General features: G+C 52.0%; 1 protein-coding gene across 1 annotated transcript in view; it reads left to right on the plus strand.

Annotated features, from left to right (window-relative positions):
• The first annotated feature begins 490 nt into the window (after positions 1–490).
• GPR26 (G protein-coupled receptor 26) overlaps positions 491–14,459 on the plus strand; it is a 30,605-nt gene continuing 16,636 nt past the window's right edge. The window contains exons 1-2 of the mRNA XM_025467532.3: positions 491–1,207; positions 10,498–10,611. Of these exons, the coding sequence (XP_025323317.1) occupies positions 540–1,207; positions 10,498–10,611 (782 nt within the window). The 5' untranslated portion in view covers positions 491–539. The remainder of the gene's footprint in view (positions 1,208–10,497; positions 10,612–14,459) is intronic.

The raw sequence follows: 14,459 nt of genomic DNA on the forward strand, positions 1-14,459 counted from the left end.
GGACCCAGCCTGTCTCGGACACCCGGAGGGGAGGGCTGGAGGGGCGGGGAGCGACCGGGAGCCAATCACCTGCAGCGGAGCCTTCAGGGCTGGTTCTCTGGGTGTGAGTGTATGTGTGTGTGCGCGCGCGTGTGTGTGTGTGTGTGTGTGTGTGTGTGTGCGCGCGCGCGCGCATCAGCGGGGATTTCTGTGATAGCAGCAGCCAGATTCCAGAGAGCGAGAGAAGAGGAGGGGGGAGGACCACGGGAGGGGAGGAGAAAGATTGGGGGTGGGAGAGGCAGACGGAGAGAGCAGCAGCGGGAGAGGGCAGAGGAGCGCAGCCCGGGAGAGCGCGCGGGCGCGGGCGCGGGCGGGACCACAGAGCCGGTGGTTGCGCGGCGGCGGCGGCGGCGGCGGCGGCCCGCGCGTGGAGGGATGGGGTGAGGGCCGCGGGGCGCACGGCGGCGGGGGCCGGGGGGCCGGGGGGGCGCGGGGCGGCGGCGGCGGGGGCGCCATGGCGACGGGTGGCGGGCCCTGAGCGCCCGCGGCGGGCGCGCACCATGAACTCGTGGGACGCGGGCCTGGCGGGGCTGCTGGTGGGCACGATGGGCGTCTCGCTGCTGTCCAACGCGCTGGTGCTGCTGTGCCTGCTGCACAGCGCCGACATCCGCCGCCAGGCGCCGGCGCTCTTCACCCTCAACCTCACGTGCGGCAACCTGCTGTGCACCGTGCTCAACATGCCGCTCACGCTGGCCGGCGTCGTGGCGCAGCGGCAGCCCGCGGGGGACCGCCTGTGCCGCCTGGCCGCCTTCCTCGACACCTTCCTGGCCACCAACTCCATGCTCAGCATGGCCGCGCTCAGCATCGACCGCTGGGTGGCCGTGGTCTTCCCGCTGAGCTACCGCGCCAAGATGCGCCTCCGCGACGCCGCGCTCATGGTGGCCTACACGTGGCTGCACGCGCTCGCCTTCCCCGCCGCCGCGCTCGCCCTGTCCTGGCTCGGCTTCCACCAGCTGTACGCGTCGTGCACGCTGTGCAGCCGGCGGCCGGACGAGCGCCTGCGCTTCGCCGTCTTCACGGGCGCCTTCCACGCGCTCAGCTTCCTGCTGTCCTTCGTCGTGCTCTGCTGCACGTACCTCAAGGTGCTCAAGGTGGCTCGCTTCCACTGCAAGCGCATCGACGTGATCACCATGCAGACGCTCGTGCTGCTCGTGGACATCCACCCCAGGTGAGGGGGGCGCTGGGGGAGGGTGGGAGGGCCCCTGGTGGGAGGTAGGGGGTCCCTGTGCGCCCCCCGACGCCCCAGCGTGCAGCCTCGGGCAGGTCCCTTGGCTGTGGAGCCTCCATTCTTTCTTCGGGAAGCTCAGGTGGAGGTGGGGGGTGGGGACCGGGGCTGCGGGTCTTGAGACAGGGGCTTAGAGCATCCACAAAGCAGGGCCACCAAAAACGTGGGTGAGATGGTATGTACGTTTTGTGAAGCCTCGGAAGAAATTGGCGTCAGGACTTTTTGGATTGCTTATCCTTCTTCCGTGTGTTTGTGGATTCCACCTTAGCCAGCATGCGGAAGGCAGGCAGTGGTCTCTGCTGGCTGCTTGAGTCCTTTAAAAGGCTCCACGCGGGCCCTGGGAGTGTGGCTTAGGCGCCCGGGGAGCCCCTCGAGAGCTCTTGGAGTGAGAATGTGCTGCTCTTCTGGGTCTTTCCTTTCTCTGGTGTCTGATGCTGCCTCTGTCTCCTGATCCTGTGTGTGAGAGAGTCCTCGGGCTGCACCTTCCTCTGTGGGTGCTGAAAGGAGCATCTAAGGGAGCTGGAGGAGGGGGGATGTCTCTTCCCGCCCTCGCCAAATGGCACTGTCCTGCGTCTCCCAGACTTGGAGGTCGGAGGCCCCTGCAGAGGGGCAGTATCACCCACAGGGCTCCTGGCACAAAACCTGCCCACACCACCTCCCGCTCACCTGGCTGCCGTCTGAGAAAGGCAGGTTGGGGTGGGCAGTTCAGGTGCAGGTACCCCCTGGGAACTCACACCATCCCCTGGAGCATCTCCGGGAATAAAGGAAGACACTCTTAGCTGAGGTGTCCTGAGCTCACCTGGGTTTTCCTTATGAGGCTAACAAATCAAGGAAGGAAATGGCTGGTGGTGTCTCTAAGGACTGTTCTTCTGTATCTCAACGTCCCAGGGAAGGGCAGGCTTCCCTTCTGTCACCCAGGATCCTACGGTACCGGGCTTTGGCTTCCAGATGGCACAGAAAGTGAGGTAGACAGAGAGCTCCTCGAGGAAGGGGGGGGCCTGGGGGCAGTGAGAGGGAGCTGGGTCCTTAGCATGCGAATGCCCCTCCCCGCCCGGGGAGAAGCAAGCTCATGGCTGAGGGGGACAGACCGGATGTATCGGTCGGAGCAAGGGTTCATTCAATGTGAGTCATTTCTGCCCATGAGCAACAGAAAGAAGAGCCCTTAAACTTCACTGTGTCTGCACGTGCAGAGGGAGGCATGTGTGCGTTCATTGTTTCTCCCCAGAATGACCCTTCCTCATTACGTGCTGGGCCAAAGCTTCCAGCCTTCCAGTCTTCTCCATGGGATCATGGACAGTGTGTTATATGAATGACCAATAGCACAAGGACACCAGGGCATATGAACAGTCGCGTGTGTTCATGTGTAAACTGCATGTCTAACGAACGGGCCAGCACATGTGCACCTGTCACAGGTGACATGCATGCGCACACTGCCCACAAAGATCTGGGCTCACTCCCTGCCCGTGTCTGTTTATGGTTCAGTGTCGCTTATGGTAATATTGTGCAGTCACAACTGCATCTCCCGGGGTGTGGGGACCTTGCTTTAGAAGGTGCATCCCTAGGACTTGACGGGGGCTCTTTTAGAAGCAATAGGCAATGTTGCTGAACAACCAGGACTAGAAGGATTCCTATTGGGGGCCCTCCCACCAGGAGTCTAAGCAGAGAAGGGGTTGAGCCAGGAAAGGAATCAGCTCTCATTCAGACCAGTCACAAATCCCATCCGTGCTGCCCATCCATGTTCCAGAACAGGAGTCAGCCCATTTGGGATATAGGGCCGTCTCCACTCTTGCACAACTTGCAAATCTGTCACCGACTCCAGGCCGCTGCTCTGCTGCCCTCCAGTCTCCTCTGTTCCCTCTGTTCCCCTCTGGGGGAACCCTGACCTCTTCTAAGCCCCAGGATGCTTTCAGGAGCCCCTTCTCCCAGTGCCATGGGTCCCTGGGGCACCAAGGAACAGCACTAGTCTGCACCGGGGAGGGGAAAGGCTGCTGAGGCAGGGATGGCCCCCGGCCAGTTCAGACAGGCTCCGCTGGCAGAGGGCTGGCCTGAGGTGACAACATAATGGGCAGCTGTGACAGCACTGTCCCTTCAGTGAACCCAGCCTGCCTTCTGTGCGGAGTCGGGTCCCCAGAGCAAGAGGGTGGGTGTTGGGCCACAGAGGAGGGCACCAGCTTCCTGACAGCTGATCCACAGCCTGTTTTCTTGGCAGCCCCAAACTCTTCCTCCCCACAAATGAGAAATTGCGATCTCGCTCTGTCGGATGGAGAAGGCTGCCCCTCGAACGTCCAAGCCCTAGGCACGAAGGCTCTAGAAAGATCAGCCAAGGCTCCTGGGCTGGTTTGGTGCTGACAGCCAGGGGCACCTGGGGATCAGCAGAAACCAGGCCTCCTTATCTGGACAGCCAGGGCAGCAGGTGGAGTCTTTGCTTGCTGGAAGTTTTCTTTAACAGCCACCACACTAATGGCCTCCTGGGACTTAATTAGAAGGGACCGTTCTGAGTTCCCTGAGGCCCAGGGCGACGTTTGTCAGAAAGCTCCCTGTCAGTGTCTGCTCTTCCCACAGAGTGTTTAATGCCGCGAGAGGCAGGCTGGACTCCTTTGTTTCAATACTGCCAGGGACCCTCTGTTTTAAATTAAATCTGTCCTGAGAGGCATTCCCCACTCCCATCTTCCTGAGGTGGCTTTCCAAGTTGCGACATGCATGAAGCAATTAGGAATTGCTAATATTTTTTTCCCACCTGGTCCTCCAACTGCTCAGTTTGCTACATTCTGTTCTCCCAAACCATAGCTCCGAACTAGGAATAGTGGGTCCTCTCTCTGGTGCTGCCAGAGGCATGGGCTTTCACCTGCGTGGGACATAGGTGGGGCGTCGGGGCACCAAGGTGGCCTCCCTGCTCTCCCGGGCCAGCTGGGGGTCCGCTGCTCGCTGGCATGGGTCTGTGATTTCAGTTGGTGAAGCACACTCCTCCTTGTGACCAGGGTCTACTGAGGGTTGGCTAGGTGCCCGCCCCAGGGGGCGTCCGAGCTGTGGCATTGGAGATGGAAGGGCCCACGGAGACAACCTCACTGTGCCCTTGGCTTTACAGGGGAGGAAATTGGGAGACCCGGGGAAGGAGGGGAGGCCACTTGCTTAATTTAACAGATCAAGGATGTGGCTCGAGCCAAAATGTGTGCCCCGTTCTGCCCCTAAGATTTATGGATGGGACAAAAGTGCAAATAGAGGCTCACCATCTATATAAATATTTAGAAGTTCTAAATTAAGCCTACAAACTGTTAAATGAAATATGTTCTGTCCTCCTACCTTGACAAGTATACATTTATAATGCGCTGCAAGGCTGGGTTCAAATTTAGACTTCTCGGGCTCCGTGGAGTTCAGCCCCGTCCATGGTGGGGGGCGCCGAGCACACAGCCCCTGCCTCTCCTCCCAGCCCTGGCTCTACCCAGCAAGGCAAGGAGCCTCCCCCCTCAGCCTCGAGCCGAGCACACATGGCCCTGTCCACCCTCGGGGAGATTGCCTGTTCACATCCTAGAAGCAGGATCGGGGCATCTAGGGGGGAGTTCTGTGTTCCGCGTACTTGGGGCCTGATCTAGAATGGGTGACGTGGGCTCTGGGTGGGCACGTGAAGTCTTCAGCTCGTGGGTAGGGGCATCGTCCCCTCACCGTCCAGGGCCCAGCACAGGGCCCCCCTCTTGTGAGATCTGAGGACACGAATTTTCACACTAGTGTCCTGACCCCAAACTCAAAGTCTACTCCCCCATTGGTCAGCCTGTTCCCTTGCCTTTTGTTTTGTTCTTTTAAAAGCCAGGAAACAAATCTGGATTACCCTGGGAACACTTGGAGCATGCGCTCTGGACCGTCTGCAGTCATCTGGGGCCCATTCAGGGCTCAGACCATTGTGTTGGGCCTGGAGGTGTCTGGGACTGGAAGATATTGGCCGTGATTGCCTCATTTATTCACTTCAGATATTCCCAGCCTTCTCTGTCCCCTCTGCCATTTATTGACGCCTACCAGGGAACATCTCTTTGGCCCCACATGTCACAATGCCAGAAAAGCTGTCTCTTTGTCACAGGGAAGCTCTGTGCCCTGCGGCAGCCCTCGGGAACCCCCACGCTGATGTGCTTGCTTGTACTCTGGTCGAATGTTGCTGGCCAAGGGAAATTGGAGCCCCTCACCCTATGAATCTACAGATTCAGCCTATAAGTCTGAGGACTCCTGCTGCTACTCCTGTGCCCAGAAATATCTGGAGAATGCATTAGTGTGGCTAGATGCAGCTTGCTTCTTGCTCTGGGATCCTGTGGAGGGCAGTGGGATCTGGGGGAGATACCCCAGATCCTGAAGTCAGGAGTCCTGGTTCTGTCCTGAACTCATTGTGGGACCCTGGGCATGGCATAAACCCTGCTGGCCCTCTGTGTCCTCATCTGCAAATCAAACTGTAGCTCACAGGGCTACAAGATTTCAAAGAGCTCAGTTTTGCAAAGCTATGGTGGGGGAAAAATGAGAGCAAGCGCGGAGTGATTTTATTATTTTGTTCCGGGTGCAGGTAAGCTGCTCTCATATTGTGCTTAACAATAATGATAAGCAAGAGGGTTGCATGGCCGCCCTGCCCTCCTTCTGACATCCTCCGGCCTCACCTGGAAATCAGGAGAGCTCTGGGCAGGGGAGATGGATCCATCTTCTTGCAGGTGTTCAGGGAAGAAGCAGTGTGGTTCCTGACCAGGAGCGCCAGTAATGGGGCGCTGGCTCTTCCAGCATCTCACTCTCTAGGGGAGGGGGGCCCATTGCTCTCTGCTTTGAGCCTCATTTTCTCCGTCTGTGAGCTGGGTTGGGTAGATGAGGGGGTTCCCCATACTACACGTGACTGTGTGACTGTGGGGTCTAGCCAGTCTGTCTCAGAGCAGAGACATGACTAGGCCCACGTGGATGCTAACCCAGACACAACATCTATCCCAGACCCCCATGGTATGCCAGGAGTCATTAAGACAGCTTCCACTGGGTTCCTGGAGGCCAGAGAAGGTCACAGAGCCAGCGCAAGAGTCAGGAGTCAGCTCAGACCTCCTCTGGAACAGCCCTTGGTTGCAGCTATTTCTTCCTGTCTGTCTCTCACAAATGCACAGGGCAGAAAGAAAAACATTTGCAATGGGAGGGAGCCCTGTGGTTTTGGAGTTCAAGATAGTACTGGAACATAGTAATTGTTCAATAAACATGTTGAATAGATTATCATCACGGTTGTTATTTATTGAGGGCTGAGTCAGGCACTGTCCTAGGTACATTTTGGATGTTCATCTCAGTAAGACCCTATGAGATAGATACTCTTAGAACTATCATTTTATTTTATTTTTTATTTATTTATTTTTTTAGAACTATCATTTTAGAGATGAGGAGGCTGATGAACAGAGAGGTTGTATAACTTGCCTAGAGCCACGCAGAAATTAAATGGTGGAGCCTGGGTTTGAATCCAGAAGCCGGGCTCTGGTGCCACATGCTTCCTATCACACCATTAACAAAAAAGGACTCCAGGCTAGTGGAAGCTTTCATGGCCTTTCATCCATCGACAAGACTTGCTTTATTCAATCGGCTCAAGGTTTCTAAGGCTCACTTTAAAAAGTCTGTTTCAGAACAGGTTTCTCCCATCATCTCTTTTGAGGAGGTCACTTAAATGATTGAGACTTAATTTTCTAAGATGTCTTTTTAAGGGTTCATCACTTTGTACAACACACACTGATTAGGGGGTTTCTCGATGTTAGATGTTGAGCTTTGCACTGCGGGCAGCCACAGATATAACATGTCTGCAGAGAGCTTGTGATTTAATTCTTCCTCCTGTACAAAGCTTTGCAAGAACAGTTAAAATTATTCCCCATAGATTTTTACAGTGTACAGTCATGACGTTGATCATTCTAGCCTGCACAGCGTCTACTTTATTCTTGTAGGGTCACTGAAATGTGTCTGTTTATCCTCCCAAAGACCTCCGAAGCTTTTACCAGTATCTGCTTTTAAGTCTGCATTGTGTCATTAAGGGAGGACTATCTGGCGCAGCAGGGAGAGGGGAGACAACTGGGTGGTCAGCTCCTTGGCGGTGAGCTCAGTCCCTGCGGAGGGTGCCGGAGGGAGCTCCTCACTCCTCAAGAGCTTGGGACCTGATGAGTGATTTTTGTCCCTGACAAATGGTAGCTCCAGTTATGGCTATTATGAAATTCCCCGTGGATCAATGATGAACCAGATTCAGAGAGATTGAGTGACTTCCCCAAGGCCACATAGCAAGGAGGGCAGAGCTCGGACTAGGACATCTAATCCAGAGCTCTTTCACTCATTAAGGTTATTCTAAAGCATCTGAGAAATGGACAACATCATCAGGGTCACAGATTGGAGGGGGGCCCAGTGCCATCATCACCTTCCTTGGGGTACCCTTGTTTAGGCATTTATATGAATTCCGTGCTTTTTTTTTAGGAGAGGCCTAGAATGCTCTACCTCTCATGGGGTGAGTGTGCTGCGATGGCTCAGGACACCCAGCTCATGTCCCAAATCTCTAGCAATTCTCAACTCAATTACATGAATGTTTTGGGGGAAATAATATTTTTTTTAAATAAGAAGGTTTTTTTTTAAATTTTTATTTATTTATGATAGTCACAGAGAGAGAGAGTGAGAGAGAGGCAGAGACATAGGCAGAGGGAGAAGCAGGCTCCATACACCGGGAGCCCGATGTGGGATTCGATCCTGGGTCTCCAGGATCGCGCCCTGGGCCAAAGGCAGGCGCCAAACTGCTGCGCCACCCAGGGATCCCTGGGGGAAATAATATTAAAACAAACGGGCCTATGTTATGGAGAAAATACCAAACATGCTGCGCCCTAGGGTGATCATAGTCCTGGTTTGCCAAGTACTGATAGGGCTCTCCTAGGACACAGGACTTTGAGTTTTAAAATAGGACAATCTCAGGCAAACCAAGATAAATTGGTTATTTCACTGCACCCAGACCTCCTGTGAGGACCTGTACCTTCTCTCCACACCCACCCATATCATGCACACGTCACAGGAGCCAGAAGACATTGGTAGAAGACTCTGCAGAGACCCAAGTATAAATGGAGAGCAAGGAGATTAAGACTGACGTTTGCTGTGTGACCTCAGGCATAACCCCCCAGTCCTCCTGTTCCATCAGCTGTATTCTTCAGGTTTTCTGGATAAGATGATGCCCTGGTGCCTCCCAAAGGGTTTGTGAAGAGTCCCCTCCCTCCACACACACACGCACACTAGTTGGGAGATGACACTGAAGCCTCCAGAGTCAGATGGCCTGGGTTCAGATCCTGCCATCACCTAGGGGGACCAACTGTCCTGGTTTGCTCTAGGTGGAAGGGGTTCTCAGATGTGGGACTTTCCATTTTAAAACAGGGCCAGTCCCATGCAAAGCATCCAGGATGCAAGACTTTTAGTGCTAAAACCAGGACAGTCCCGATTACCCAGGACAAGTTGGTCATCCTATCACCACTCACCACTACTCACCAGCTGTGTGGCCTTGAGCAAGTTGCTTAACCTCTCTGTGCCTCATCTGCTTATCCAAAAAAAAAATAAAATAAAATAAAATAAAGATTATAGTTGTATCAGTCCTCAATATATAAAGATGTTGAGAGCCTCAAATAAACCGACACCCATGAACCTCCATCAAAGTATCTAAAATGGGATGGATTAGTCTCAAGAAATGTGAGTTGTTATTAATATTAGTTATTAGAAATGAATTAGTAATGTGATTTCATTTTAATAATTTTACAACTAGTGTGAAACCTGTTTGTACCAAACCAAACTCCAGCTCCCAATTCTACATTTCAAGTCAAGCAGGAAAAGTCCTGCAAGAATTTCAGGGGCCTTCAATCTAATCTAATGTGGAATTGTCCATCTGCAATCAGAAATATGGTGAAGAAGAGTTCTGATTCGGTGTTAAGATGATAGTCCTTGTGGAAGGAAGGGGAGGCTGCCCTGGCATTAATGCTGCCTGTGAACCCGGCTCATGCACATTCTCTCCTCTCCTTGCCTTCCTTGAACAGACTGGCCTAAATTTGGAGTGAGGTCTCTGCAGCACAATGGGCCTCATTCTTGCCAGATTATCTCCACTTCCTGGGCAACTCAGTCTGTGGTCTTTCTCCTTGTTCATTTTTGGAATGATGTGATTTATTTTAAAAATAAACAGCAGAAACACCTGCTGACATGGAAACCCATGGGTTGGAGCACGTGGAACCTTGTGGCTGGACCTGCCCCTTGGGCTCTGACAGTGGCAATGGACAGCTCGCTGGTGCTCATGAATTACCCTGTGGCTACAGGAAAGGGTGGCATGAACCACTTCTCTCAGTTGGTGGGAGATGTGAGTTCTTGAAAGGCCCTGGAGCAAGTCGAGTCAGGATGAGGATGTGGTTAGAAGCATAGGCAGCAAGCTCCTGATTCCATCCTCAAAGCTGTGTCCCTGATTTCCCAGAGACCTGGGAGTCTTAGCTTCACTGAGCTTGGTCCCTGAAGGAACCAAGTGACTTCACCCTGTGACCCCATAAGATAAGGTCTGTAGCTCCAGACAGGGCTGAGGCTTTGGGATGGAAGACACAGCGCTGAAGGCTGGAGGAAAGGAATCCCCGTGCCACCCTGCATGCACGGAGTCCGTGTCACCCCAGGTAGAAAGGACCAGCTTCTGAGAAACACACACAAGGGTTCAAATCCTGTCTCCATTTACCAGCTGAGCAAACCATTTGGCTTCACTGAGCTCATACTCTTCATTGTAAAACAGGGGAGGGAAAAACCCACCTGGCAGGTAAAACCCACCCAGCAGGATGAATATCAGTAAAGACGAGAATTAGATTTACTACTTAGAGAATGTGGACTCTGGGGCTGGCATACAGCAGGTGACCAGTGGAGTTCTGAATAGTAATAGTGAGAATTTATATTTCTTTCCACTTGGGCACCATGCTAATTGCTTTATGTGCTTTATGCATTGAATGCATTTCATGCATCTGTGTGCTTTTTGCATTTAATTCTCAAATGAGCCCCTGGGGGCATTTTATTATATGACCATGTACATTTTATGGATGACACTGAGGCTTGGCAATGCCATGCACATGTCCAAACTCATGTATGTGTCCCAGGCCACGCACCTACGGCCAGGACTCGACCTCGGGTCTCCCTGGCTCTTCCCTGAGTCCCTGCACTCACAGCCCTGCCTGTGTTCGTTGATAGCAAGTCGTCTTCCTCTCTCTCATGCACAGTGTGCGGGAACGCTGTCTGGAGGAGCAGAAAAGGAGGCGGCAGCGGGCTACCAAGAAGATCAGCACCTTCATAGGGACCTTCCTCGTATGCTTTGCACCCTATGTGATCACCAGGTGAGCCCGACCAGCGGGACTTGGGTTTGGGAGGGCAAATCAGGGCCCGTGTGACCTGAAATGGTCACCGACCTCTCTTGGATGCAGGTTTCCAGCAGGTGACAGTGAACTTGACAGGTTTGGTGAGAGTGGTGAGAAGCACATGCTTTTTCTCTCTGGCCCTCGGAACCAGAAGGATGGAAATGATTCCCCACCTTGATTCCCAAATCACATCATCTAACCCTTTAGCCTCAGCCCCAGCCCCAAGAGGCCCCAAAGGAAGGGAAACGGGAGAATGAAGGGAGGAAGACGCCCTGCCCTGGTTGGGTTACTACTGCCCATCAAGCACGGTGTGGCCTCACCCCCAGGCGTTCTCAGCCTGGACACCCTGGTCCACAGCAGGTGCCACCTGCCCTCTGCACAGAGAGCAGGGAGCCCACTCTGTGCCCAGCCAGGTAGGCTTGCCTATCCCACCGCTCTGGGGAGCTCCTGCCTATTAGCCAGGAGCCTGCCACCTTCACTCCCATCCGCCCCCCGCAACCTCATCATGCTGCAAGTTGCAGCTCGCTGGCCACAGGGCTGTGCATTCCAAAAGCCACCCTGCTCTACCTACAGGATTTCTCTCTTGTGCTTTAGCCAGAAAAAAAGCATCATCCCATCAGTTTTGCACACTGGAGGGGGGAAAAAGACTCACAACTCTATATCCAAAATGGCTTAACTATTTGGGAAGCTGACAATAAAAAGAGACTTTGGTGTTTGATTAGGAGGTGGATGTTGAGCCAGGGAGGTGGGATCTACATATGTGTGTGTGTGTATGTGTGTGTGTGTGTGTGAGAGAGAGAGAGAGAGAGAGAGAGAAATTGGAAAAAACACAGCCAGCATCCCAGCATCCTCAGCTGGCAGGGGGAAAGACTCCTGCCTGGCTGTCCACCCCAGGGTGGCCTTGCCTGCTCTGGGGAGGAGGAGCCCATGGTAGCCAAGTGTCTCCGTCCATCCTTGTCCTGAGCTGACATCTGATGCCCTGTAGAAAGCTATCTGCTTCCTTTGGTGCAGGAGAACATCTGTCCCCCCCTCCTAGGGGCCCTGCCGATGTGCAGACAGTGAGCCTGGCTCCTCCACGACAGCCCCCGTCTCTTCTCCTCTGGGAGCATCTTCCACTGTCTCTTCACAGCTGCTTCCTCTGGCGGAAATCTCACTTTGCATGTAGGCCTTAGGACGGTCTGCAGGTCCCTGCATAGGTCTGATCTGGACAGAGCACAGCCATGTTCTTCCTTCTAGAACCGTCCACTAGACCTCAGCACTGCTGACATTTTGGTGGAACTCCCCTTGTGGTGGGGCTGCTCTGTGCCTTGTAGGTGTTCGCAGCACGGTGTCTTCTACCCACTGCTCACCACTACTTCCCTCCTGCTCCCCGCTTAACAACTAGAAATGTCTTCAGACACTGCCCTGGGGACCAGTGTCACCCCTGGTGGAGAACCCTTGGTCTAGATGCACTGCATCCAGGCAGGATGCCAGAGTTTGCATGGATCAGGTTTTCCAGGGGACATGAAGCCCAGGCAGTAACAGGAAGGTGGGTTTCTGTTGCCGTCGAGGGCTGAGGGGGCCGGGCCACAGGGTGGTTACAGCACGGGCTCTGGAACATGCCCACCTGGGCTCAAACCACAGCTGCACTTCCTCCTGCTGTGTGACCTTGGGCCACTGATGTCACCTCTCTGAGCCTCTGGCTTCCCATTGAAATAAACAGTGCCTGCCCCTTAGGGTTGTTTGAGGATTGGAGGGCTTGGAGCATAGGGACGTGGGCAGCACAGGCCCGGTGTGGATGACGTCGGTGGTTGGCACTCCGTCCCTCGTACTTGTAGCTACACCTGGGCCAGCCTGTGACTGGGTGGTTCGTGCAGGGAGGGGATTAAATCCAAGGAGGCATGAAGCATCAGGTGGGGAGAGCAGGCAGACGCCTCTCCTCTCAGATCCCACAGGGAAGGGGACCGGTGGGCTAATGACGGGAACTTGAACCCTCAGAGGAGAATAGGTAATGTGGCTCCAGCTTTAAACTATCGGATTTTTCTCTGGTTTAATCTCATTTCCCAACAAAATTTCCTTTTTTTTTTTTTTTTTTCTGATTATAGCTTGGTTCCTCTAATGGTGCCCAGAAAATAACGTTTCAGTAAAATTGATGGTAGATTCAGAATGCAATATGTTCCCTCCAAATGGATTTGATGCATTTGGGGTTTTTAAAAATATTCGCAAAACTGTTCATCTTTTATGGGGATGAATGGCAACGTACTAAGGAGGAAAAGCTATGTCCAGAAAACCTCATATATACAAAATACGGCTTTGGTGAAGCCACTCCTAGCCCCGCTGCCACCACCTAGCCAGCTCCTGCCTTGATTTTCTTTTCTTTCTTTTCTTTTCTTTTCTTTTCTTTTCTTTTCTTTTCTTTTCTTTTCTTTTCTTTTCTTTCTTTTCTTTTCTTCTTTTTGAGGGGTGGTGGTGACAAATTTTAATTTTATTTTTTTATTGAAGTATATACAGTGTTATATTAGTTTCAGGTGTATAATATTCAATAACTCTACACATTTCTCAGTGTTTGTCATGATATGTGTAGTCTTGATCCCCTTTATTTCACTCATTCCCCCCACCCATCCCCCACCCACTGCTCCCCTCTGGCAACCACCACTTTGTTCTTTATATTTCAGAGTCTGTTTTTTTTCTCTCTCTTTTTTCTTTGTGTTTTTTTTTTGTTTTGTTTCTTAAATTCCACATATGAGTGAAATCATAAGATATTTGTCTTTCCCTCACTGACTTGTCTCACTGAGCATTATATTCTCTAGTTCCATCCATGTGGTTGCAAATGGCAAGATTTCATTCTTTTTATTTATGGCTGTACTATTCCATTGCATATACACTACATCTTCTTTATCCGTTCAGCAGTCAGTGAACACTTGGGCTGCTTCCGTATCTTGGCTATTATAAATAATGCTGCCATAAACAGAGGTGTTTATATCTTTCCAAAGTAGTGTTTTAATTTTCTTTGGGATATATACCCGGTAGTGGAATTACTGGATCATACAGTAATTCTATTTTTAATTTTTTTGAGGAACTTCCACACTATTTCCCACAGTGGCTGCACCAGTTTGCATTCCCACCAACACTATACAGGGTGGGGGGTTGTCGTTTTTTCTCCGCATCCTCACCAACACTTGTTATCTCTTGTGTTTTTAATTCCAGCCATTCTGACAGGTGTGAGGTGATACCGCATTGTGGTTTTGATTTGCATTTCCCTGATGATGAGTGATGTTGAGAGTCTTCTCATGTGTCTGTTGCCCATCTGTTTGTCTTCTTAGGAAAAATGCCTATTCATGTCCTCAGCCCATGTTTTAATTGGGTTATTTGTTCTTCCTGTATTGAGTTGTAGAAGTTCTTTTTATATTTTGAATATTAACCCCTTTTTGGATATGTCATTTATAGATATCTTCTCCCATTCTGTGGATTGCCTTGTCACTCTGTTGATGGTTTCCTTTGCTGTGCAGAAGCTTTTTATTTTGGTGTAGTTCCAATAATTTAATTTTGCTTTTGTTTCCCTTGCCTGAGGAGACAGATCTAGAAAAGTGTTTTTACGGCTGATGTCAGAGAAATTACTGCCTGTGTTTTCTTTTAGGAATTTTATGGTTTCAGGTCTGACATTTAGGTCTGTAATCCATTTTGAGTTTATTTTTGTGAGTGGTGTAAGAAAGTGGTCCAGTTTCATTCTTTTGCATGTGGCTGTTCAGTTTTCCCAGCACCATTTACTGAAGATACTCTCTTTTCCCCACTGCCACCAGCCCACCTGGCTCCTGTCTTGGCTTTCTTGTGTGAACAAAGGAACCATC

The sequence above is a fragment of the Canis lupus genome, chromosome 28 (assembly GCF_003254725.2).
Source record: "Canis lupus dingo isolate Sandy chromosome 28, ASM325472v2, whole genome shotgun sequence".
NCBI classification, from domain to species: Eukaryota; Metazoa; Chordata; class Mammalia; order Carnivora; family Canidae; genus Canis; species Canis lupus.